This window comes from Choristoneura fumiferana, chromosome 9 (assembly GCF_025370935.1).
Source record: "Choristoneura fumiferana chromosome 9, NRCan_CFum_1, whole genome shotgun sequence".
Classification (NCBI taxonomy): Eukaryota; Metazoa; Arthropoda; class Insecta; order Lepidoptera; family Tortricidae; genus Choristoneura; species Choristoneura fumiferana.
The window spans coordinates 4,229,585-4,256,330 of NC_133480.1; the positions used below are offsets into that span (position 1 = coordinate 4,229,585).

The 26,746-nt window shown below is 40.4% G+C and overlaps 1 protein-coding gene across 1 annotated transcript; it reads right to left on the bottom strand.

The window, feature by feature from the left end:
* On the bottom strand, window positions 1-25,324 carry LOC141431013 (uncharacterized). Its single transcript, XM_074091948.1, is given in 12 exon segments — window positions 1-2,362; window positions 3,499-3,909; window positions 4,066-4,684; window positions 4,687-4,750; window positions 4,752-5,325; window positions 5,327-6,324; window positions 7,168-7,353; window positions 8,594-8,694; window positions 8,856-17,820; window positions 17,962-18,028; window positions 18,135-18,312; window positions 25,147-25,324. Coding segments are annotated over 11 exon segments (13,521 nt in total). The 5' UTR covers window positions 18,305-18,312; window positions 25,147-25,324; the 3' UTR covers window positions 1-996.
* Between the last annotated feature and the right edge of the window lie 1,422 nt (window positions 25,325-26,746).

Here is a 26,746-nt window from a genome sequence, read left to right on the forward strand (position 1 = left end):
TTTTAATTGAAAAACTTATATTTACACAGTACGTAACCGATAAATTTAAGTATTTGGCGAATAAACTAAGTCAACATAAACATTCATAAGTCTTATTATTCAGTTTTATACGGATGAAATACCTCAAACCGTGAACTGACAAGATACAGATTATTGATTCTCAGAGACACCATTTTAACTTGCTATTTTTAATAAACAATGAACAAAGTATTCCTCGATGTCAGTTAAAACAGAAAGGAATTCTTCGTCAAAGGAAATAGCATTGAATATTTTCTATTCTACGCCCAAGGGTCAAATGGAAAAACTTAATGTCAATTACTTATGATAAAGATTTAAACAATAATAGCAGGGCTTAGGAACGAGTTTCCGTTGAAGCTATGGGAAGCGAAAACACACTATCAATAGCATTATCACTATCACTTTACAAAGAGAGCTGGCGAATGTGGATTTCAAGTGATTCGTCCACAAGTCTTCGCTATTCCTCACAGGACTAAACCCTGACTACCCAATAAATAAACTGGTTTTAATTCAGTTTTTGTCACTTAGCTCAACGTTTCTGTCCGAATATTATCTGAAAATATCTGTTCTTTTGTAAATAAATGGCTTATTTGAGATTGCAATTGATGTCTCTAAGTTTTAAAATAAACTCAGTACACCTAAGGTATTAAAATAATTTGATAACTTTTGATTACTTATTAATTATAGGCTTTTTCATTATCTTGTCAGTTCCCAGGTCAGCAATTGGTATGATTATAAAAGACAAAACAAAAAAAAATAACAAAAAGCTACTCCCCTACATTTACATTTATCGTGCAAATGACTGAATGACATCACTTATCAAATAATGCTCTACAACTATCATTGAATGTTGCCGAAATCACAGATTATCTTTTGCCATTAATTATAATTATGGCGCCAATACAAAACTATTCTTAAATATAATTAGTTCAGTCAATCCTGTACACAACAATATCGTTCAACAACCACTAAAAATGTTCACTTCTTTACATCTTTAACAACAACTTTCGGGTCTATACTGATGATTTCCCTCAGTTTTTTCAACGTAAATGGCACCATGGTATTATAGAATGGCATAAGCGTTGTAACGTTCGCGAAGTTTTCCCAGGCTGAAGGTTTAGTGCCATAGTATGAATACTCCTCCTCTTCACTCTCAGAATCAGAATCAACGTAAAATGGCAATTTTGTCGTTGATTTCTTGGCAATAGACTGCGAGCAAGGCAATTTAGTAGTAGATTTCTTCGCAACTCTCTTCAGTGACGACGCGCTCGTGTGTTCCGTTGCGTCAGCTTTCCTTTTAAGACAGTTTGTCTCTGATCCAGTATTTTCGGTTTTTGCATACGGGATGTAAGGACTGTTTTTGTACATAAGTTTGAGCGAGCTGTGAACAGCGTTATGATGGGATTTTAAGTCAATAAGACGAGGAAATCGCTGATTGCAATGGGAGCACAGCACAAAGTCTCTAGTGTCGTGTAGCAATTTGTAGTAAGCGTAGTTAATCGGCGTGGAAGGATGGTCAGCCGTATTGTGCTGCTGCATGCTAACTACGTCAGGTAATAGCAAAAAACACTCGCAACATTTCACGACCACTTCGCCCTTCTTACCAAACTTTGGAACATCTTTGCCATGAACATGAAGTTTGGCTTCCGAATCACTAAATACTTTCTCACAAGTCAAACATACAGTGTCATCTACTTTCTTGGAAGGAGCCATCAATTTCTTCTGAGGTTTCGATAGATCTAGAATGGTCGGCGGTCCGAGCGGTTTCTCAGTTCTATTAGCGAACGCCCGTTTGTCACTGTGCTTGGACGCGATATGCTGAAGCACCCCTACTTTGTTGCTATTAAATTCACAATACGGACACGTGAAGGGTTTGAGGTTATAGTGGCGTAAAATATGCGCACTCATGATTTGTTTATACTTGGTAGTGAAAGTGCAATGAGGGCAGTCCGTTTTCTTGCCTCTCTTTTGTGTTTCGTCTATAACCAGATTTTCATCGTCGCTGTCGGGGGCGGTGGATGCAGCTCTCTTGCGTCTCAAAGTTTCCTCTTCAGGTGTGGGAACATTTTCTTCATACCGTATGACTAGTAAAGAGTTTTCTTCAGAGTCGTTGGATTCGTTATCAGGTTGGAGGTTGGTAGTTTGTTCAAGTATAGGGGCAGCGGCGGAGGTTTTGAAAGAGAGTCTTTGAGTGCTTAGGACGGCGCTGACCCAAGCGGCGCGCACACTGGGGTCCCGCGGTGCTTCCACAGGCCGCGCCGCCTGTCCCGCATGCGTACTCTTACAGTGGAACTGCGCCTCGTGATATGTTGTGAAATTATTAGGGCAGTTGCTGCAACACCATCTGAAGATGAAAGTGATGTTTTGTTACGTTTGAAGCTCGCTTCGCTTGTCAGTGTACATATGTATTAACTAACAATTATACGTTCGTTCTTGCTCAGGAATCTTCATGCAACATTAAAAGCATCTGATGTGTGAGCATCTTCTTATTCTTCTACCTACCCTACTTTGTTTTTGTGTAGTTAATGTACGAATTGTTATTGCACGCTTAAATAATGCACGGCCTGATAATCCGTGCTTATGTGCACGAATTATCATGCCGTGCCCGTGCATTATCACCCCGTACCGAACTAGCAGGGAACCAATAATGTACGACGTGATAATCCGAAGCATTATGTCTTCCGATTATCATGCCTTACGATTTCCGTGATTGAAATAAAAAAATACCTAACGAAGGGCGAGAGCGCCCTCGCCCATCAACCTAACCCGGCCGGATCGGATCTGCTCCGACTATATCGATCTCGCTCGCTGCGCTCGCTCGATCCGCGGCGAAAAATGTCTATTCATTAGAATCGATTGGATTTAGATTATCACTACGTACATTACAGCGCGCGCAATATTTTATATGCCCTGATAATGCGCGACCATGATTAATGTACGGCATGATAATCGGAAGCAATAATGCTTCGGATTATCACGTCGTACATTATTGCGCGTACATTCCGAGTTGTACATTATTGTTTCCCCTTTGTTTCTCTACCTTTACTTATTTTGCTAATTTTAGTGTTAGTTTTGCTTTTTTTTAATGCAGTTTGAGCACTGGATCAATTTAGTGGACGGATGCATTCCATGCTTTATTTTAAAATGAAGTACAAAAACTTGCAATGACGATCTTCTAGTCAGTGTCAAATAAGTAATAAGGACCGCCTTTGCCCTAGGCTTTTAAATAAAAAGTTAAAACTGACAAAACTTAGCTTGAAACTCTTGCAGTAACATAATTTTTCGCTTGGAGGAATATTTTGGATTAGGCCACTTCACCACTGATGGAGCCAAATTCTAATTTTGAACAAACTAAAAACTCAAACGCAATTGAAAACTATTCACATTTCAGCTTGTAGGCCAAGCATAGCACTTCAGATAATAGACACCACGAAGCAATTTAACATGCAAAGCTTTACAAACAAAGAAATCATAACTTACCTTATCCTGGTCAACTCTAATTCTAAATGATCCTGCATAGCCACTTCTTCCTTAGCTTGAAATTTGCATTTTGGGCAAACGAACATCATGTTGCTGGCAGCTCCTAACGACCCAAAGGCTTTTTCCAATTCTTCAACCGTTAGTTTTTTCGCTGAGGTATTGGGCATTTCTACAGTCCTCGATGGTGCCGGAGCCGAAACCCTCTCGACTTGTATTTTCTGCTGCGCTAATTTGTCTCTATTCTTCTTGATAAGATCTTCTTGGTAGTCCAGTAATTTGGATACCCAGGCTTCCACATTAACATCGACGGGGAGTTCTATAGGCTCCTGGTTTTGTCTGTGTTCGGTCCACATATGTTCTTTCAAACCAGTCTGGTGGAATGCTTTGTAGGAACAAAGTCGGCAGCCCCATCTGGAAGTGAAATGGTAACACTAAGCATATGGGTACTTATTCGGTCGTTATATCGTATAAAAAATGCAAGTTGGGTATTGAGAGAGCAAGCAGATACAAAAGCTTCTATTGCTACATCCATCATAGTAAAATATGACACTTATGTAGGATACTTACTTTCTGTATTGAAGTTCTTCGAACAGGTGAGACTGCATAGCTAATTTACTGTCTTCCACAACTACTTTGCACAGCGAGCATCTGTAGTTAAGACCGTTCGGTTCGCAAAACTCACCAAACTTCTTACACAGGTCTTCTACTGTTTCTAAAACAGAGTTTGAGTCTGGGTCCACTTCCTGTTTTACTAAATTGAGGTTCACATTAGCAGGGGCGGCTGGCGGTCGGATTTGAGGCAAGATTGTACCCATAGCCTGTATCGTAGTATCCGCAATTTCAGCCTTCACTTCCTGAGTAGGCCCCAGACCTATCTTTTGCCTCTGCTTCTGCCAGTGAAGCGTGCCGTCCGCGGCATCAGGCATAGAGCCTTCGCGGTAGTAGAAGTAGAATATCTCCTGTTCTCTATTCGGATGTGACGAAGTCTGATGCTTAGTGACATTTTCCGGCATCGACGTTCGGAACGGGCAATAGGCGCACTTGTACTGCATCTTAGACTGGTGTAGTTTTGAGCAGTGATCGACGACTTCAGGGCGAAGCATGCTCTTGAACTCGCACAGGCCGCACTGCCACGGCTTGAGGTCCATCGTGGGCGCGGCGGCAGCGGGGCCGGCGGGGGAGGCGGGGCGGTGTCTTCCCGGACCACGACCACGTTGCCGCTGCGATGGCTCTCCGCGAGATGCTTTTCCAAAGACTTGGCGCTTGTAGTGATAGTATGGGCAGACGGAGCACGCGTACAGCCTCGTGTCGTGCATTTTGAGGTGGCCGATGATGCGGGAGGCTGTTAGCGGCTTTGACTTATCGAGGTGCTGGTGCGGTGGGCAGTGTACGCAGTGGTAATCCGTGGTGCCGGGATGAAGGGTCTCCCAGTGGCGGCGGAGCATGCCCTCGTCTAGCGAGATGTAGGCGCAGCCACGGGCGCCGCACGCGAGGCGCTGGCGCTCCGGGACGAATCTAGGGTAGCGTGCGGCGGCCGCGGGTGGCAAGAGGAGCGCGGGCTCGCGGGCTGGCCGGTCGGCCGCACGCACCGCCGCCGAACTCGACGCCAGGTTAACCATCTTGTCAAAGTGCTTCTCATTAGTCTCCAGATGCGGTACTGGATTGACGGGCGCGGTCTGCGCGACCGGCTGCAACTCCAGATGTTGCTGTAAATGCCGCACCATATTCAGACGCACTTTCGTGTGAAACTGACAAATCTCGCAGTGGACGGGCTCGTCCATTATGGGATTGATTGGTAACTTGTCTATTTCCGAGGGACCGAAGCGGCGTTTGGTGGGGTGTCACGGGCGCGCCGGCAGAGGGCTTCCGGCGCGCGACCCAGCTCGCCTTAGTCGGCCCCGGTTTCCCGGTCACGATGATCTCCCCCAAGTTTGCAGACGATGTGGTCACCACGAGCTTGTTAACGTTGTGACTCTGCTTCACGTGTCTCTTTACTGCCGACAAAGTTACCTCGGAACGCTGACATAAGCCACAGCTGTATCGCGTCGGCAAGCCGTGACTCTGGCTGTAGTGAGTGAGCAGGGCGTCTATGGTTTCTACTGGGTGGCCGCAATGCGCGCATTTCAGCTCAGTACCTTTCGCGTAGCAAGAGATTAGATGCTTCTTGAATCCGCCAATGGTGCTGCAAATCATACTGCACTTGTCACACTTTAATAGGTTCGTTATTTTTTTATCTGTCAAGAGCTGTTTCAGTTCCGGAGAAACGCCCGGTTGGCTAGTGTTCGCAGTTTCGTCATCGGAGAGGCTGATGATGCCTTGTTTGGAGTCCTCGTCGTCGCTATCCAGGCAGATGACGTCGTCAGAACAGACTTTCTCGGGTGTGGTATCTTTCGGTTCCTCTTTAAGGACCGGTGTGAGTTGCTTGGACAGATCTTGGTCTACGGGCGGGGGTGGGGTGATAGGGGGCACAGAAGTGCTTGCTTCCATGGGTACGAGCGAGGGGACTGGTATCAAAGTAGCCATAGGGTCTAGAGTTGGGCCTTCTAGAGGGTTCGGTTCGATATTATCGATTTCAGTGCTAAGGCGGTCGGGTATTTCCGTGACACGTGCGGAGTCGTCTGTCGGGGCGGCAGGGGCGGTCGGCGCAGGGGACGCAGCAGGTTCCTCCAGCACGCTTAAATGCCCGATGAGTTTCTCCAACTCGATGGAGCGCTCGGCCTCTCGCACCGGATTCTCTGTGATTTTGTCGGCTGCGACTTCGTCTGAAGGCAGTGCCGCCTTCTTTAATTCAACGAGGGGTAAAATCTTGAAGCTGCCGTTTCCACTCTGAAATTGAAATGAGATGAAATTAATATTCATGTTATGAAAACTCGATGATTTATAATCAATTAATATACTGAGCGGCAAAAAACACAGCCCCCAAATGTATGTAATAATAGGTAATTTTGTATGGAGGGTGGGCCAAATTTAGATATAACTATATTAGATATATCTAAATCAAACAATAATTTGGTCAGGTAGAGCAAGTTTAATCTTAGTGAACATTTCATAGTTTTCGAGATATTGGAACTTTTATGGAACCATAATCATACTGGATTTTTTTAGTGCCAGTATCTTGAAAACTATGAATTTTTTAATGTCAGTTTCATGTAATCCGATGGTGTATAAGGTTTATCGGTGTTTTAAAATTAATCCGGAATATATATTTAGGTGATTGCGTTAGTTAGACTGTTAGAGACTGTTAACTAATAGATATTTCCATGAATTAGTTGATGTTGAAAATGTGCCGCGTCGAGACGTGACTACATTTTAAACAAAAAAAAAATGAAAAATCTTTACATGTGTGTTAAATAAGTAATGACTTACTCAACTAACTCAATTATCCGCTGAAATATTCCTGATCCCCGCAACCACTAAGACCAACGCTGGGGTTTGGGATTGGTTAATATACGTCCGAGTATATATACCTAATACCTAATGCACACCCTGGTAATTCATGCCCTTATGTAATTTGCACACAGTACATAAATTCTCAGAGTGTGCATTATAAGTTCATACATCCAGGGCCTTATTACTACCATTCTATGGATCGAAATTGATCCTAGATAAATCATTATGAGTCGTACATTAATCACACCCGCTGACTCCTCCGAGTTTATAAAAACTTACCATGCCGCATATAGTGCGAATGTAAGCCAGTGGTGGCTTGGCAGGATGCTTGGCGGAGCAGTGGGCCAACAGTTCTTGCTCTGTATCTGCGCCGAACACACAGCTCGTGCAATGGTAAAGCTTCAGACCATGCGTCTTCAGATGAAGCACCAATCCCGTCGCATTGTCACTCACCAGTGCACAGATCTGTAAATAAATATGATTAATAAGGGTGACACTATTTACCGGCACGGACAATACCGACATGGAAATACCGACCCGATATTTCGTGTACACGCCCATACAATTAAAAAAAATATATATATATATATAAGTAAGTAAAAGATACAATCTTTTACTTTTTTACAACCTTTTTTAAAATATTTTTTATTTTATTGTATTAAGCATGTTCTTTATAATAATTATAATCAAATGTGATCATCATTTATATTAAAGTGATAATGTATTTTTGACAACTAGATAGCCCAGTGGTTGGGCAGCCTGACTAAAAAGCTTGAGGTCCGGGGTTTGATCCCTGGGTCCGGGCAGATATATGTGTGAAAAATACAAATTTTTGTTCTTGGGTCTTTAATTATGTATTTATTTATAAACATGTTTATCTGTTGCCTAGTACCCATAACACAAGCTTTGCTTACTTTGGAACTAGGGTCAGGTGGTGTAAAGTGTTCTGTGATACATTTTTTATTTTTATCCCTCCGTAATCTTGGTAAAGGAAAACATCAGATGTCCCACTTGCTTGTTTGCCTCCCTCTCATAATAAAAAAAATGCTAGTTGTTTGCCTCTAGGTAAAAAGGTTTAAGTTTATTGATAGGGATGTCTGCAAAGTAACCCCTGAATCAAGCTAAAAGGCCACCTATACTTAACTATTGCTTCCCTTTAATTTTTTTTCTCTACGCACCTCTATTTTCTACTGCTCAATAATGATTCACTGTACAATTATCATACAAATATAGGTACATATATAGGTATTTATATATATATTAGCTCTTTTACATCTCTTAACTTAACAGTATCAGTGCTTTCGGAAATACCATCATTGTCAAGAAAAATGTACCTCAAGAAACTGAGCAGAAAGTCAGTTATTAACTTATTAGTCATGCGTCACACACACTTGCCAAAAGAAAAGAAAAGAATGATGGCTTGCGATATCTCGGTAGTTGTAAGTCTTTTGTAAGTACTGAAATGATATCATATCGTCGAATTATATCCAAAGAATCTGATTTTGATTGTGTCGCCTCAGCCGTTAACAAATATTTATGTTTGCTTTGGTCATTGTTTTAGATTATGAGCATATACAATGCATCTACACGAAGTTATTATATTAAGCACAAATACAACATTATTAAATTTTTAAACCTCAATAACATGTCAATTTAGAACTTACATCGGTGGTACTAATTACAAAATAATTATGTTAATACATACATAGCAATTGAATCCTGTAGCTTCAGGGTGTCTCTGAGTCAAGTGTTCCCAAAACTTAGTGTGGGTGACTGTTCTGAACGAGCAAGCTCCCTCGCGGTCATCTACAATCAAATATTCATAAATTAGTAATGTCAATACTCCAAACATCAGATATCATAAAGCATATTAATACAATTACTTAATGATCACATTGTCAGCAGCGACTGTGTTTCAACACTTTTAATATAAAATGAAAGTAGTTCGTGCGATATCCGATACTTACTTTGTTTACAAATATAGAGCGGTACGGCTACTTCTCGCGTCAGGTGTCCAACGGTAACATCGCGGCGTGGCGGCGCGTTGGCCGCTTTCAGAACGGCGCCCTGCCCTGGCGTCACCTGGTGGACTCGAGCTATGTGCGCGCCGACGAGCTGACTTGCGGCTGCGCGATAGAAACACAATCCACAGACGAACTGACAACTCCCATGACTCTTAAACACGTGCGACACTAAGTCGATTGCGTTCCCAGACGAATCGAAGTCGCAGTATGAACATAATAATGCGTTGGTCCCGCCGACGCGTTGATGGGTTGATGCGTGAACTAGCGCAGATTCTGCCGAATAAGTAGTGAAGGAACAGAATCGACCGGCGCATTTGAAAACTTGAACCAACTTTGCTGGAGCCATCATGACGTCGAGAACGACGCGGTGTTTCTTCGACATAACTTCAGCTTGAGCCTCTTCGTAATTGTATTCTTTAGGGGGTTCATCTTCTTTTCTAGTAACTGGATAGGTCGGACTCGGTCGTGGCGGTTCCACCGTCGACGGCAAGAGGCTGACAACGTTTTCTATAACCGGTAACGCCTCTGGTGTTTTCACAAGCGCTTCAATCGGCGTGTCTAACGGCGTTTCTACCGGCTTTTCTAAAGGCGCTTCAAATGATTTGACAAGCAAGTCAGCCAGCGGGCGAACATTAATGTAGGTCTTAGGTGTCGAAGATCTCACTGGAGGCTCAGGTGATTCCAACGGTTTTACCGTTTTAGCTCCTTTCTCATAGACAGGGAAATCATCGATATGCTTATCAAGGAAATGAAGCAAGCATTCACTAAATTTGTGCTGTCCTTGAGGAGTCACGATAACTTTGCACACGAAACAGTAGCCGTCCCAATTTTCAGAGTGTTTGAATTGTACATGTTTTTTCAAAGAGATCAAAAGACCCGTCTTGTAATGATTGTCTGTACCGTTTATACAGCAAACATATTCCTTGTTGCCAGTATCTGTGTAGCGTATTTTGAAATGCGGGTAATCCATTACATCATCAGAAGCAGCCTGTATAGTATCACTTTTCTCAGTTCGTACATCTTCATCATCTCCGCTAGGTGTATCGTCAGGTTCATCAAATTGAGTATCTTGCTGGTTGTCTTCTTCATCATCACGCTCAATTTTAACTGCGGTATCGTCAGTGTTAGCTATGTTCGATATGTCACTGCCATATTCATCGGTTTCAAAATTAATTTTCGATTTGAATGAGAAATTTGGTGAATCTACAACTGGGGCGCCAGGTTTCTTCCCCACTTTAGCCAATTCCGGTTCACTCTCAGTAATATCGCTGCGATCGTCGCTCGGCTCCGTCAGGCTTTGGTTGGACCGCGAGCTCCTTGTTACTCGTGGTTGATTTTCCACACACCGCTTGGCCAGGCTATTAATAGTCTTTTTCGTCATAACCGCAAAGTTGATAGTGTACACCGCTGTTTGTTCGTCATTATGCCGAACAATAACGTGCGTTTTAAGATTCTCAAGCGATATCTGAGTAAAATTGCATTTACCACAAATGAAACCGATGAGTTGGCCTTTGATGTCTTTAGGCGGAGGTGGAATGTCCAAGTTGAATGGGCATCTTTTCTCATTGATACACTCCGAACAAAGCTGTTTGTATTCTCCTGTATGCATGCTGACCACGTGCCAGAAAAAGGCTTCCAACGACGCCTTCTTTTTAGCGAATTCTTTATAGCAGAATCTACAGGTGTACTTTTCAGTAGGTATTTTGCTGATAGCTTGAAAATTGATTTCTTCGCATTGTTCAATGGCCTCTTTGGCTATTTCCGGGCTCATGCGAGAAAGCGGAATTTCGGAATGGGGATGACGTTTCTTGTAATGAAATACAATATCTGCAGCGCTGTGCGTTGATTCGCATAGACGACAAGAGTATTCTGATAAATGCTTCGAGAAGCAGTATTTTTTATCCGTGAAGCAGTTATGATCTGGTATAGAAATCTTACGTTCAGTTTCAGGTGCTGGTTCGCTAGGTGGTGATTCAGCACGCTTCGTTTCAATTTTCCTTTTCTTGTGTTTAGGCTTAATAACGCCCGCTTGCCAGAATTTTCTCTTGCGTTTTGGTTTCTTCTTTAATTCTACAAGCAACTCTGAACTCTCATAACTTTTCGAAGATGCTAATGATTCATCATCAGATTCCGAACTGTTATCTAGAGCTTTATCACTTGCTTTCGAATCATTAAGCGAATCAGTTTCAAAATCGTACGGATCTTTATCTTCCTGAATTATTCTAGTCTTGGACTTAGGTCCTGGTTTATATTTCGCTAATGGTTTTTCCGCTTCGATAACTTTTTTCTCGTTAGGGCTTATCACGTCAGATTTAACTTTCGGTTTAGGCCCAGGCTTTTTCCGCAATGGTTTTTCTTTGGTGTTTCCGTCCTTTACGTCAATGTGCTTGACTTTTTCCAAAACCACTACTGGCTCAGATACGTCTATACTGGATACTCCATCATTTTGGGAAGATTTTTTGTCGTCTACCATTTTTGCCAATCGACACATACGGATTCCCGAAGCGTTTAGAATGTCTTCACTCATAAACATTTCTTTTATGGATTCTTGTAATTGTTTCAATTCTCTGGAGGGTTTTTTTTTAGAAGGTCCTGGTTTGAATTGTAATACGGCGGCTTCGGAACGGGTAACACGTTTACCTTCACTGGGTCTATTAACTTTCCCCTTTTTCATCTTTCTGGTTTTAAATCGTTTTAATACTTTACCCGGCATGTTTTTCACCGGAGAAGGTGACTGAGGTTCTTCGTCATTCTCAGGCATAAAATTATTTTTATCTTGCACATTTTCTGTTTGTTTCACTTGATGTGATTCCTTACTATCAGCCAATTTATTTATATCTACTGAATCTTCTGTTGCTGTATTTTCTGACTTGCTTTCCTGCTCGTTATCATTTTTCTCGGTTTCAATTTCAACTTTATTTTCGGAGAGAGTTTTACCTTTCTCAGTTTCCACTCCGACATTAACCTCATTTAAGTCCTCTTCATCTGAAACGATTTCACTGAGTTTTTCAAGCTTCTTCTTAATTTTCTCGTTCTCACTAGACTGACCCCCAAGCATATTGAGTAATTCTTTTATTTTTGATTTATCTTGTAGCATAGATAGTAAATTTCCAATAGATTCGATTTGCGTAGCAGGCTCATTGACCTCATTAGTCTCTTTCGATACCTTGTCAACAGTATCATGAGTAGATGAAATATCGGAATTCATTTCACATTGTTTTTCAGCAGTGCTATCAGGCTTTCTTTCTGCGTCAGAACTATTTTTTGTTACCACTTCGGCATCATTTGTACTGTCTGGTGTAGAACGGCCATCAAGCTTCACACAGTCGGCACTTATGTCTTTATTTGGCGTTTCATCTTCATTTACTGAAGTGGAAACAACAGCTTCTGGATCATTTGTGTCATCTGGTCGACTGATAACTTCAGTTTGAGCTTTATTTGGTTCTGGTAAATCATATTTCTTTTCGATTGAATCTACAATTCGTCCCTCGTCAAGACATGTTGTATTTGGAGTTTCTTCAGTTTTAGCTTTTTTGTCTTTTAATTGGTCTATGTTAGTAAGATTACTATTTTCTTTTTTTTCAGCGTTGTCTTCCGTAGCAATTACAGATTTATCGTTCTCAGTTGGATCACTACTCGCACTTTCTTTTAAAGAATCAAAAATGTCTTTCTTAATAGTTGTTATGTCAGGGCTTTGAAATGTTTTACAGGTTTCTGGTTTAGTTGGACTGGTAGTTATTTTCTCAAGCATATTTTCAATGCTTATTTCATTAAATAAGTCATTACAGGCAGAGCCTCCCTTGGGTGCATCTAGGTCATTGTCTAGATCAGCGATAAGTGCATTAATATTATCCAAAACAGGATCAGTAATAATATTATCAGAGAACAGGTCAATATCGTCCAAGCCAAAACTAGAATCCAACGCTTCTTGATTTTCTTCAAGTTCTTTATCCTTTTCACCTGAAGTTTTTTGCTCATTCAACTTTGGTTCTTCAGTAACATTGTTTTCGTTAGAATGAGTAGATTCGTCTTTATTTTTAAGTACGGGCAACTTTTTAGGAGACTCAATTTTAGATGTTACCTTAATATCATCGCCATTACCATCAGAATCTGAATGATAAATTACTTTCTTAAACTTTCTTGTTTTGACACCAATTTCTTCATCTTCGGATTCATTCATAGATTTGTTTATCTCATTTTTTCTCCCAGATTGCCTCGTAAGACGTTTTTCTGTTTTTTCAACGGTAATTTTTGATTTGTCATCACGTACTTCTTTTTTGGAGATTTTGTCAGCTACCGTTTTCTTCTCGGGCTTAGAAACTTTCTCGACTTTATTTGTTACTGTTACACATTTTGACTTTGTATGTTTTTCGATTTTCTGTCTAGCAGAGGTTTCTTTTGCATCGACTTTAACTGGCACAACTTCGACTGGCGCAACTTCCTCTGGTTTTTCTTCAGGTGCCCGCTTTATTTTTGGGATTTTATAATTTTTTACTAAATTTATAACTGGACTTTTTATTACAGTGTCACTCGAAATCCCGTAACTATGTCTATCTCGGGAATTTGAGCGATTTTTATCATTACGATCATCAAACCTACTTTGTAGTCTTTGTTGTTCTTTACGTTGTCTCGGGTCCCTACAGTTGAATTTTTTAGCGGGTACATTAGTTTCTTTTGCATTTGTTTTATTCCCATGTGTTCTATCTTGCTGTTTGTCATAACTGTCCCTACGACGTGGATCACGGTTTTTATCTTGCAGCTTGTCATAACTGTCTCTACGACGTGGATCTCGGTTACTATCTTGCTGCTTGTCATTATTGTCTCTACGACGTGGATCCTGGTTACTATCTTGCTGCTTGTCATAACTGTCTCTACGACGTGGATCACGGTTACTAATATTTTCATTAGTTCTAGATGGTATCGTACTCTCACTTCTAAATGTATTCTCCGTACGCCGATAGCGCTCAAATTCCGCTTTTATATCATTGAAACTTTTTTCACTCTTATTTAAGTCTCTTCCTACACTCTGTGCTCTGGACAGGTCCCTTCCCACGCTCTGTGCTCTAATAAACTTGCTTCTGGAACTGTTCTGTTCTGTATGGTGTGAAAAGTTATTTGGTAACATTCGCCCAATACTCGACTCTCTGGTAAGCGAACGACCTACACTCGAAGCTCTTTGTCTGCGGATATCGAAACTACTGCTATCGTTACTTCTATGCGAATCGATCAATTTTTGGAAGGTACTGTTGACGCTAGTGTCTATGGTAAATGCACGACCCGCGTGCGATTCAACTGATAATTTGTTACTTTGGGGTTTTCCAAACGTCCTGCCTACACTGGAGGCCCTCGAACGTTGGTCGGGCATAGATCGGCCGATGCTTTCCTCGCGGTGAGCAGTGCGTCTCGAACCTACATCTGCGTAACTCCTTGAATTATTAGGACCTTGCTTCGTATTTTTAGAATAATGCCCGTCTCTTTCGTTATCTTTGGGTAATGAATGTCCAACACTATGTTCGCGTCGTGACAGGTGTTCTCTACTATAACTTTGGTCGGGAGTGTAAGGTTTTTTATCATTCCTTTCTTCTTTTTGTTCTCTGCTTGAATTTCGTGGGTCGTTTCTTATGTATGTATAACGATCATTGTATGACGCCCGATCACTTCGGCTGCTAGAATCGTTATCATAACTTCTGTTCAATCGCGGATCTTGCTGTTTGCCGTATTTAGAAGTTTGGTTATTGTAGGAGTAATCAGACCGCCCAAATGGATGGCTTGGCGTCATTGGAGCTTCCGACCGTCCGAATGGATGACTTGGCGTAGTAGGTGCCTCCGACCTTCCAAATGGATGGATTGGCGTAGAAGGTGCCTCGGATCTTCCGAAAGGATGGCTTGGTGTAGAAGGAGAATCGGTCCTTCCAAATGGATGACTTGGAGTTAGCGGCGGTTCTGACCTACCAAACGGGTGACTGGGAGTTAATGGAGCTTCTGATCTTCCAAATGGGTGACTGGGAGTTAACGGAACTTCTGACCTTCCAAAAGGATGACTGGGTGTCATAGAGCCTTCAGATCTTCCAAAGTAATGGGATGGAGTCGCTGGAGCATCTCTACCAAAAGACGGAGTTGGTGTAGCAGGACATTCCGATCTTCCATAAAAACTCGGCGGTCGTAGACCATCTTGTCTAGTGTAGTCTTCTCTGCTACTAAATCTATCATTCCTAGATCTGTTGTTACTACTTTCATATTGAGAATCACCGTATCGAGACCTCTGACCGTCGTCTCTATGAGAATAACTACTTCTAGGGTCTCTATCATCCCACTTCCGAGCCGAAGTTGGGTCCCTATCAGGCATGGGTACTTTCCCTGGGGCTTCCCAAACAGATTTATTAACCGGACTTGGCTCTGGTGGCTCCCATATCGGGGTTCGATCACCGGTATTTTCCTGGGTGGGGAACATCGGGGCATAAACGTGCTTTTGAACGACTTCATCCATTTCAAACGGCCGACTCGGAGTCATTTCAAATGATTTAGTATTAGATTGAATATTCTGAACTCTGGTAGGAGTTCTACTGGGCGTCATGTTAGGAGTTCTCGTCGGAGTCGCGTTAGGGAATCCCATAAGAGGGGTAGGAAGTAAAGCGTCTTTATCTCGCCTGACGCGCGGATCTACTGGAGGAGCAGGCCATTTCGGATCCGTTTTTACCGGATTTCTTGGTTCTGGAATGTCATTTTTTCTGGGTTCAGTAGTTAACCCAAAAGGCACTAAAGGAGTTGGAGACATATTCGGCATTTTTCTCATATCTACGTCAGTTTTTGAACTCACTATTGTTGTTTTCACAGGATCGACTGGTATAATAACAGGAGGAGAAACACTAACATCCTTTGTAAAATCGATGTCTGGTGACTTGGGAGCAAAATCTATACCATCTGGTGACTTTATAGTTTCATAATTATCATCATCATCAGAGCTGTCATTCAATGCTATTTTTGAAATTAAGTTAAACCTTTCGACTTCTTTTTCAGTTAGTTTTAGGCTTTGTTTCCTGGATTCCTCTTTAGATAGAGCAATGCTAGGATCATTAACAAAGAGTGAAGTTTTATTTGGTTTAACAGATTTTTGTTTATAATTTTCTATGGTAATTCTTTTTTTAGGTAATTCTTGTACATTGGATACTTTAGTGATTTTAGGTTGATGCAAAGCAGGTGTTGAAACTTCAGCACAAGGTATGGCTATAGTTTCACTTAAGATCTCATTTTTTAATGCTTGTAGAATATCTATTTCGGATACAACATCTTTTGTGGCAGGCTTTACTGTTGGTTCATTAAGCAGAGGTATTTCTTGGTCTTTGTCAGTAGTTACTGTATCTGGACTTGACTTTTGTGGCTCTGTCACTATATTCCCAGTTGCAAATTTATTTTTCATGCTATCCATAATTTTGGAAACTTGATTCGAGACATCCGTGTCTTTTCCAGTCTCAGATTTTTGTAAAGAAGTGTGTTTTTCCAATTCAGATTTATCTGTTGTATTTTCTACTTGAATTCCCTGTTTGTCAACTGATTTACTAATAGGTACACCAATATCCACAGACTCTTCAAAGGATTTATTTTTGTTGTTTGCATTAGTTGCTTCAGCCGGTTCAACCAGCGGTTTGTAAAAATTTGCTTTGAATGGAGTAGAATCTGTCTTTGAGACAGCACTAACCTCTTGTGTTTTAGAATTATTTGAATCACCCTGTAGATCAAAATTATTCATATCAATGACTCCACAACTTAGTTCTTTAGTAACATTTTGCTCTCTTTCTGTGTCAACATCATCAATAGTAATTATCTCTTGTGATTTATTATGATTTGCTTCGGATGGTGAAGTTAGCTTCTTAGTTTTGAGACTACTAACACCTCCTTTATCTTTTACGGAAGACGGTGGGTCTGTATTTTTACTTCCGACACCATCATCAAACATCTCAAAATCAGTAATATCACATATTTTCTGTTTTTCACCTCCATTTTTGTTTGAAGTTGAGGACGTATCCTCTTCTTTATCAGAATTGATAACAAGGCAAATTTGAATTTTACGAGGTACTTTATCTTGATCCAACTTGTTATGATTCGATGAAGTATCCTTTCCTTTGTCTTTTTCAACTACAACTAGGTTGCCGTAAATGCTTTCAATAGCCTCGCTTTCGCTATCCGATAGTTCTCCTTCTTCGACATCATCTTTCTTATTTCTTCGTTTTTTATTTTTATAAGACTTTAAAATTAAATCGGATATGTCTTCGTTAGCTCCTGTTTGTTTTAATTCTCCCAGTATTTGTGTCCTCAATTCGCGCAAAGTTGTAATATCAACATCACCATCGCTACAATTAATTATCCTTGAAAGTATATCTTTTGTATTCAGAGAATTCAAACTTTCTTCAGGAACTTTTAACGTAATATTTAAGTCTTTAGGTTTACGAGAGTGAGATTCTTGCTTGGAAGACTTTTTTCGTTCTCGTTTGTGGTGAGAAGGGGAGTATCTTCGGGATTGTCGAGGAGGAGATCTTCTGCTGAAAAGCGGCTGGTCAGAAGCAGGTTCTTTGGATGCAGACCAATCCCTATTACTTCGCTCTGGTGACAATAATACTCGCGTGTAGTTCCGTTTTGAGCTAGACTTCTGCGGTGATTTGTCACTTGACGAATGCTTAGTAGGAGATAAAGAACTTTTGTTTGGCCTTCTTTGGAACAACGCCGGTTCTTTACTGCCCGGAACACAGACGACTTCAGTCTCACTGGCCCTCGCTATTTCCGGAAGTGTATCTGGAACGTGAGATTTATCTGCTACGGTTTTTAGTTTACTTCGTGCTAAATTTAAATCAGACTTAGCATTTGGTGTCATGACTTCGGATGCGGGTTCTATGCCAGGTAAAGTGTCCCCCCTCTGTAATCAAAGAAACAAAAACAATCTTAACGTTTTTCACAGGCTCTTTTTCATTCAAAAATCAACAAAAAAGCGAGTTACTGAAATAACATTACATAAAAGTCTGACATGACATGCATGAATAACACCTATTTAGCTTACCTGTTCTACTTTCGCATACAGGTTAACAAGAACTTGCTCGCATTTTAATAAATTCTCCATCTTCATTCTGTAACAAATAAAATTTTAAATATCAGAAATGAAATTTCTAAAATAGAAAATAAATTGAAAAATAAATAAATAAAGCACGATAAAAACAAAAATATCCTTAAGACCTTTTCTTCTTGTCTAGCAGGAGATCTCGCAGAGAGCGTATTTTATCGAGTTGGGCCTGACGTGGATTTGCAGAGGATGAGCTGTTACTCTCCAGCCTTTTGATCATATTCTCCAGGAAGGGGATATACTTCTTCATCTCCTCGAATTTCATGTCGTACTCTAAATCCATGTTGGCAGCTAGAAGAATTATTAATAAGCGATAAATACAACAGGCAAGAACAGGTCCTGCGCCAATTCAAAGTAACTGTGACAGTGCACAACGAAAATCAAATTATAATAAGCATTGCCCTTTCAGTATAATTAAGCTTTTCCCGTCTCTTCGCATTATAAAATTAAGTAATTACTCATTGCCTTTGTTGAATAGTGACTGATGATACATAACGATATTGGATTTTAATGTTGTAAGTAAGGTATTTTTACAGTTTCCCACAAGTTACGGCCACGTTAATTTGTCGAACAACAAAGACCAAAATTGATCGTACAAATTCTCTTTTCTGTGATTTTCAGTATTTGTGATTGTGCAAGCAGTGTACAGTACTGAACTGTTCGGTGCGTAAGTAGTTGCAAAGATGGTTTAAAAAAACAAGTTCCGATCACCTGGTTAACCCTCAGTCAAATTTGATTAGTTTCGAAGCAACTTCGCCGTATAAAGGTCAGGTCAACATAACAACAATACAATACAATAACTCTTTATTGCATACCAACACATAGCAAGCAGTACAGAAAACAGGTATATACACAGAGACTTTCTGAGGTAAGCAATAGGCGGCCTTATCGCTTCAGAGCGATCTCTTCCAGGCAACCTTTACAATGGAATGGATGGAGAAAATAAATAAATAAATAAATAAATATTGGTTAAATAAATTATCAGTCTTTAATCAGGTTTTTCAAGCTTTAGTCAAGCAAACGTTTTAGCTCGTAGAGGAGCAGGATGCTATAATAATTATAAAAACTAACACTTCAAATTAAATGCTTCACAAATTGAAAAATGGACTGAACAAACCTACAATGTTTTTGAAAAACCTATCTAACGATATCACACGTTACTTATATACACGAAAAAAAAAACTATCGTCCATCTTCACGTGTCGATGCCCCCCAAAATAAATATATAATTTTTAATATTTCGCACTTACTGTTTCACCATAGGCCTTATACTTAAATAGACTTAGACAGAGCTGCTCAGCGAGCTATGAAGAGAGCTATGCTCGGGGTCGAATCAGAAACGAGGAGATACGTAGAAGAACGAGGGTCACCGACATAGCCAAGCGAATTAGCTCGTTGAAGTGGCAATGGACAGGCCATATAGCACGGAGAACAGATTGCCGTGGGGGGCGAAAAGTTCTCGAATGGAGACCGCGGATTGGCAAGCGCACGGTGGCAGGCCGCTTCCATCCAACCGAAGTAACTACGAGTAGAACTCTATGGGGGAAACCAATGTACAACAGTGGATGTTCTACGTCTACGACTGATATGTATGTATGTAAACTCTTTATTGTACAAAAGAAAAGAAACAAAATACAATAGGTATATGATATGATGATGACGATTTCGCACTTTATCCGCGTAATTGCAAACCGTACTCATGCAAAATTACGCTTTCTAGCACCAAATATTGTACAGAAGATGCAAGCTCACAAGTCTCATTGATGCAAACTGAATCGCCTACCTAAAATTATGCATTTTCAATTGTAACACATTTTAACCTTGCCAACGAGTCATGATATGTGTGTATGTAAACTCTTTATTGTACAAAAGAAAAGAAACAAAATACAATAGGTATATGATATGATGATGACGATTTCGCACTTTATCCGCGTAATTGCAAACCGTAAGTCAGGACTTGTAAAGGAAGGAAGGGTAAGTTTATTTTCAATTGAGAATTAGTGTTTTTGTAACCTTGTGGTCCCCACTAATAATAATGAAATCAAAATGATTCTGAATCGAAAAGAAAAACAATTTAAATGGTAGTAAGTAAAGTACGCCGTACGCCAAATAAAAAAACATAGGGAATATGAATTAAGCTCTCCTATACTAAGGGGGCGACGGACACGATTGGACACCTATTGCGCCGTAAGTTTAGCATTACAATACTTTCTCCCCACTAAGGTGACGCAGGTGTTGCTATCTCCTAAATACCAGGATCCACTTGGCAGCTCGGGCGTATACGAAATTACATCAGATTGCGGAAGGAGAAGGACACGTGTGAGGGAGACGGGGCATAACGTGTTTACTAGAAACACACACACACATACACACACACGAAAGCACACACGGAGCCTTAAGAAGATGGACACGAATAATTCCGCGGTGGATGTGTCCTGTCCTTGGTGTTTGCACGTCTCATTTTATTAGGTTTGACAAGACAAGGTTACTTCGGGCGGGAGAATAGTTTTGTACCACGGACGACCCAAGAGCTTGAATGCGAGAACCGTGATAGTGGCTGGGTTTTGCCGCCGACTTGGAAGCCAGTTGTTTCCAAATGGACATTTGGCACATCAAAAAATACGCCAAATAATGATTTCGAAGACACGGCTGGCGTTTTTTGCTTACGGTCATGCAGTGAGAGATTCCATTCCATACCGCCTACGGATTTAACAGCACCGACGCAGTATCCCACTCTCCCTGTTGCCTCCGCACCGCACCGCGTGAAGCAGAGCAAGGGGCGCCACCGTCGTGAACGCACTCCCCACTCTTGAAAAATATCTTGATCTTCCGAAAAGATCAAAACTAGTCGGATCGGTTTAATTTTGTAATTTGATGAAAAAAAATAGGTGACCGACAAAGAAAGAAGGAGAAATTCGACCAGTAAAGAATTATTTTTTGTAATTTCACGTACAATTACGTACGTTTAAATTATGTTTTATTCGTCCCAATCCCAACCAACCCTGTAAATTGAATCTGGTTCGTAAGACAAAGATACCGCAGCAGAGTATTTTCAAACCTAATTATAATTAACCTATAGGCTACCCTTGGATTTTAAAATTTGAAATCCAAGGAACTGAACTTATCTTTAAAAAGAAAAGTATTCAACACCTGCGTCCTGCCAGTTATTACATACGGCTGCGAAACATGGTCTCTAACTAAGCATCACAAGGCTAAGCTGCAACGTTGCCAAAGAGCCATGGAGAGAAGCATGATGGGAATAAAAAAGCTGGACAAAATCAAAAGTATAGTTATAAGAAGGAAAACGAGACTTAAAGACATTACTGAGCAAATAGACCAACAAAAATGGAGATGGGCGGGACAAATGATCAGGGATCCACAAGAGAAATGGAGCAAGATTGTCTCGGATCGGTACCCTAGAGACGGCAAGCGCTGCCGTGGACGTCAACAGACGAGATGGGAGGAAGATTTAAAACTAACAGCTGGACACCACTGGAGAAGGGTAGCACGCGACAGAACCGAATGGAAAAGGTTGGAGGAGTCCTATGCCAACAGGCACGCTGAACTACGAGACATTATTTAACCATAAATTTATTATTATTATTTTCTCATGCTTGTGGTTCAGAATAAAGGGCTTTATTATTATTTATTATTATTATAGGCTACCCACCAAATTGATTTGTTTCTTTTGTGGAAACAACAACGTTATATTTTTTTAAGCAACTTCAAAAAAGGATAAGTTCTCAATTCGACTGTACATTTTGCACCTAGTTACCTCAGAACTTTCTAGGTAAACGGATTATTTTTTATTTGAAAGCTAGTGCTCTTCATGTGCTCCCATTCAATTTTGATTAAGATTTGACCAGTAGAACTATTGTTAATAATACGAACAGTGACATTAAGGGGCTGTTTCACCATCCATTGATTAGCGTTAACCGACGGTTAAATGTGATGCCGTCTCCGTCTATTCGATCATAACAAATAGAGACGGCATCACATCTAACCGCCAGTTAACACTAATCAATGGATGGTGAAACAGCCCCTAAGTCTCGACTTAAATTGGGGTTTTGTTCCGCGTACCTTGATTTTCTTGTTTTCTTTCTTTTAAGTTTCTAAAACATTGAGTGACATTAAGCTATTGTAACTTAGATTAATTACAATAAAATGAGAGAAAAAATAAATTGAATCGATTCCAAGAAATACCAATGTGGAAATAATTTTATGCCGGTTTGAAGTCTGTAGGTACCTACGAGCCAGCAAGAGTGATAGAAGCCCAATAAATAGGTAGCAAGAAAGAAGACTAAATAGCCCCTCATTGCTGGCACGTGCAGAAGTTTTGACTCCACCAAAGTGATAGAAAATTATTTTTATTATTTATTTGAAGTCTGTTTAATTATTTTTTTCATACATTTAATTAACAAGCATAATAGGTACTATAATAACCTATGCCTGTTTAACGCCGTGGTCCCTACAACTGGAGTCAGTCTAGTAGTAGCGGCAGATCCAGTATAGTTGTTTGGGAGGGCGTTGACCCTTTGTGCGTTAGGTTTTAGCAAAATAAAATAGGAAAGAACACCGCTTCACAGAAGGGCACGAGTCCTTTAGCTGGATTCTTCCGTGGCGCGGCAAGGTTGTTAGCAAAACGAGTATCGCAGCGGTACGTTCAAAATCCTATCTATCCACCTACCTATTTATCTTTTTTTAGAACAGCAACGTAATCATATTAAAGCAAATTGGACTGTTATGGTTAAGTCAATAGTACCGCGGGACAGTAGGTATAACACTATCTTCATCAACTACGGTTAACCTAACATTGCCAAATAAGTTCAGACAACAAACAGTAGGTAATAATTTTTAAAACATTGGCCACTCCGCGTTTACAAAAAAGGCACAAAAGTAACGCCCGAACCGATCCTTTACCTAGGTAGGTAGGTACGTATTTGGTAAATTCCTTAAAAAAATGCCCTGGCACAGCGCACGTTTCATATGCATGCAAAGCATGGAATGGGATCCCACAACGAACAATAGAAAACGGATAAAACATGATCGAACGAAAAGTTTGTCATAAAATTTATTGCCATATTCAAGAATTTTACGTCAAATATGTGGCTGTTACCTACGCAGCAAGCGCCCATATTCAATTCATATTATTTATTCTGGCACCAGGTACCTACCTAAGCGATTTTGGAGCAGTATGCCTACTTACTATCGGCCTTAGTTAATTTTACAATTTGTTTTTGCAGTATGTAGCATATAACAATAATGACAATATTTTGAAAATCCGCAAGAATCCTAACGGAAGGTTATCATCACTCAACTATAACATGTCTGATATATCTGTGCACTTCATTCGTTGGCTTCGCGTTGACAATCGCACATCATTCCATGTTCACATACAAAATTCCAATAGCAGCTTAGACACAAACGTACAATTGGCATTGTTATTTTGTCGAGTTAAAGTTCGATGGCCCTTTACGACATTTTTAAGACATGAAATGGTCAGGTGCAGTGCACAGACATTTCCGACCACGGGCAACTTCTTCAACAAACTGAAAACTACACGAAACGACTGAAAACTACACGAAACGACTGAAGCATAGTACCTACATCATGCAAAATTTCCTAGTTATGAAGAAAACAAAATCAACAGCAGTGGCGGACTAACAGGGGGGCGGAAGGGGCAGTCCGCCCCGGGCCTCTGGTTTTGGGGGGCCCCCAAATCACAGAACCATAAAAAAGATTTTTTATTGTTCTGTTCCCCAAATGCCTCCGCGTTCCCCAGATCTAATTCTAAACAAGACTAAAAATGTGCTTAGTACCTATTTTTCTTAAACTACATTTTTTATAAAGCTGGGGGCTTCATTCAGCTTTGCGGCCCCGGGCCTCTGACGGGCTTAGTCCGCCACTGATCAACAGGTAATCTACCTACCGTCAATTCATAATTGAGGAAACATTATCAGATATTAAATCGCATAACCCATACCTTGCTTGCACACTGGTCTGTACTACTGTCTAATCACACACATTCACAATATTTCAAAATATCAAAATTATGAAATAAAAATACTTCTAAAACAAAACATGATTCTTTCAACCCAAGATGGACGCCAGGACGCCCGCCAGCGCCTCGGTCGGTAGCACACACCGTCCCTCTTCGCTTCGTAACGCAGAGTGAAAACAAAATGGCGACGCATGCGGCCCCTCTACTCTTGTTCAGTTTCGAACAAAGACAAGATCACAAGAAACGAGTTTAACCGTTATAATTTTATAATGTTTACAATTACTTAAATCAAAAATAATCACGTGTTATTTTTTTAATATTGTATCATTTGGTTTTAGAATAGAAGTATAACGATTTACTAATCAATATGGAACTCAAACCGGATACGGATGGCTGCAATATAGGAACGTGGTGATTATACACGTACGCAGACTAGACTTACTGTCGATAGTCGATGTATTATTATATCTTTGTTCAATGCTTCGATGCAACTAGCAAAATAAAAAATGAAATGTATTCACGGGGTAGAAAAGCGTTTGTGTAAATTGAGTAGGCTGTTCTTATATTTGGCTAATACCAAATAACAAAAGTGGTTAAACGAAAAAAAAAACAAAAATCTATTGGCTGTTTAATAAGTTTCTACACGTACCTTCCACTCCAAACCATTATGTACTTTATTTAGTTACTTCGGGAATAATTGAATCCACTTCAATAGCTGCCAAATTAAAAACAAGTATAAAATTCAGTGACCTGCTCAAATGCAGTAAGTACCTTACCTTACTTTAGATTATGTAACAAGACATGACTAATTTTGTGGATGTTAGTAGTGCGGGGCCGTGAACAGTCTACTCCTTAATCTTTGGCACCGAGTGGACTTACAAACGCTTTGTCCGATTACAACATCAGAACGTTGATCTAAATAAAATCTAATACTCATCAATTACGAAATCACCAATTACTTTTACTATTGTTGAAAATTAGCTAAAGGTAAGTGTGCTAGCTACAAGCAATAAATCTAAGACGCACTCGAAATATGCACTGCGTTCATCTGACGCCATTTCATAAAATCTTTGCTCTGCCGTTTGCGCGTAGATATTTAGTAGATAATTCAAACTTCCACTAACCTTTTAAAAAAATAAAAAATAATACTAAAAATAGATTCCTAATCACTGGTCCGCGTGGCGATTAGTCGTAGGGTGCACATTTTGCCTTGGCTGTGCAATATTGCCGCGTTCAGCGTGTTCCTTGCCTTTGTTCGTGCCTCTCGGACAGGATGGCGACTGGATTGACGCGCTAGTCGGGCTCGGTCGGCGACCAACCCACGCCCCACCGCGCGCCGCTCGGCAATCGGCAGCGCCACAAATTCCAATATCATTCGACGGACGAGCACCGTTGCTGGAGCACGCCGCGTTCGTGCAGTCTTATTATTACTTCCCGGCTGGCTCTCGTCTGCCCTTACAAGTTACACATTTTACTCTGAACAGTCAGTTGATTGCAAGCGTTCTCGAAGCACGTTTAAATTTTCTTTGTGACGTCTTTTGTTTCAGTAATTTGCTGCCAGTTAGCCTGGAGGTTCAGGTTTGTCCACGTAAACGTAAAATAATTGATTGTCAAACGTCAAGTGTCAGTGAGGAGTTAAAAAAAAAACAAGTTAGAATGGAAAGATCTATTCTCAGCAAACGATGTAGGTAAAAAATTGTGACCTCGTAGAGCTACAGTTACATGCTTACGTAAATTGACACGGTTGATAGCGTTACGGTGAGCATCTAGCTAGCTACTTTCTTAATATGAATTCGTCAAGAAAAAGAAACTAAATATAGCAAGGAACGTTAATACCTACACTTACGGTACCTGTGTGTGAGATTATACTTGGTAGCATGGAAGTCTACGTTAATTAAGGTGAATAATATTAGCCTAGCCTATACCTACATTGACCTTGGATACTTGAATATTTCATTAATGGTTTCGATTAAGTTGTTCACACAATGCTAGGCGGTATATTACTTAGAAGGTAATTAACTACCTAATGAATGACTAATTTGTACATAATTCATTCTCATAACCTTGCAGTACCTACCTAGGTACAACATCAACATAAGATAGACAGTGGTAGCAAAATATTTTTAGTTGCGATTTCCAAACTAAACCGAAAATGAACCCCCTCAGGAGTTACCTACTTGGCTACTTACATGTTGTTAATACCAGAAATCTTTTATCTTAGCTAGGTAAAATAGCAAATATTTAGAAAGAAAGAAAAAACATTTATTTCCACGGAATCAGTTTTTTTATTTTGTTTATTTAGTAGGTATAGCGATATAGTACTCACCTTCACCAAGGCATTTAGTACTACCTACTTTTCCGTCTCAATCAAGCCACAAAACTAGCAAAATGTACCTATGTCTTTTTGTGCTCGGTAAAAGCAAATGAGAATGAATTGCTAACCTACTTAGGTACGTAATAACTTAGGTAGGCTAAGTTATGTTGTACTGTATAATATATAGCCGCTAGTACGCTCGTGGTTCATCCTCGTAGACATTATTTTTCCTACTAAACTTATCCCACCTCACCAAGATTAACTAATCTTGTGTCTGCAAACCATGTTCATGTTACGCTACCCATCCATTCGTTGCTTCTGCGACAGCCTTTCGTCTCGTTGCTTTCTGAGTCAGAAAGCACCATTCTGCGACTTTTCAATGAAGAAGCTGTAAACACAAGCTGAATATT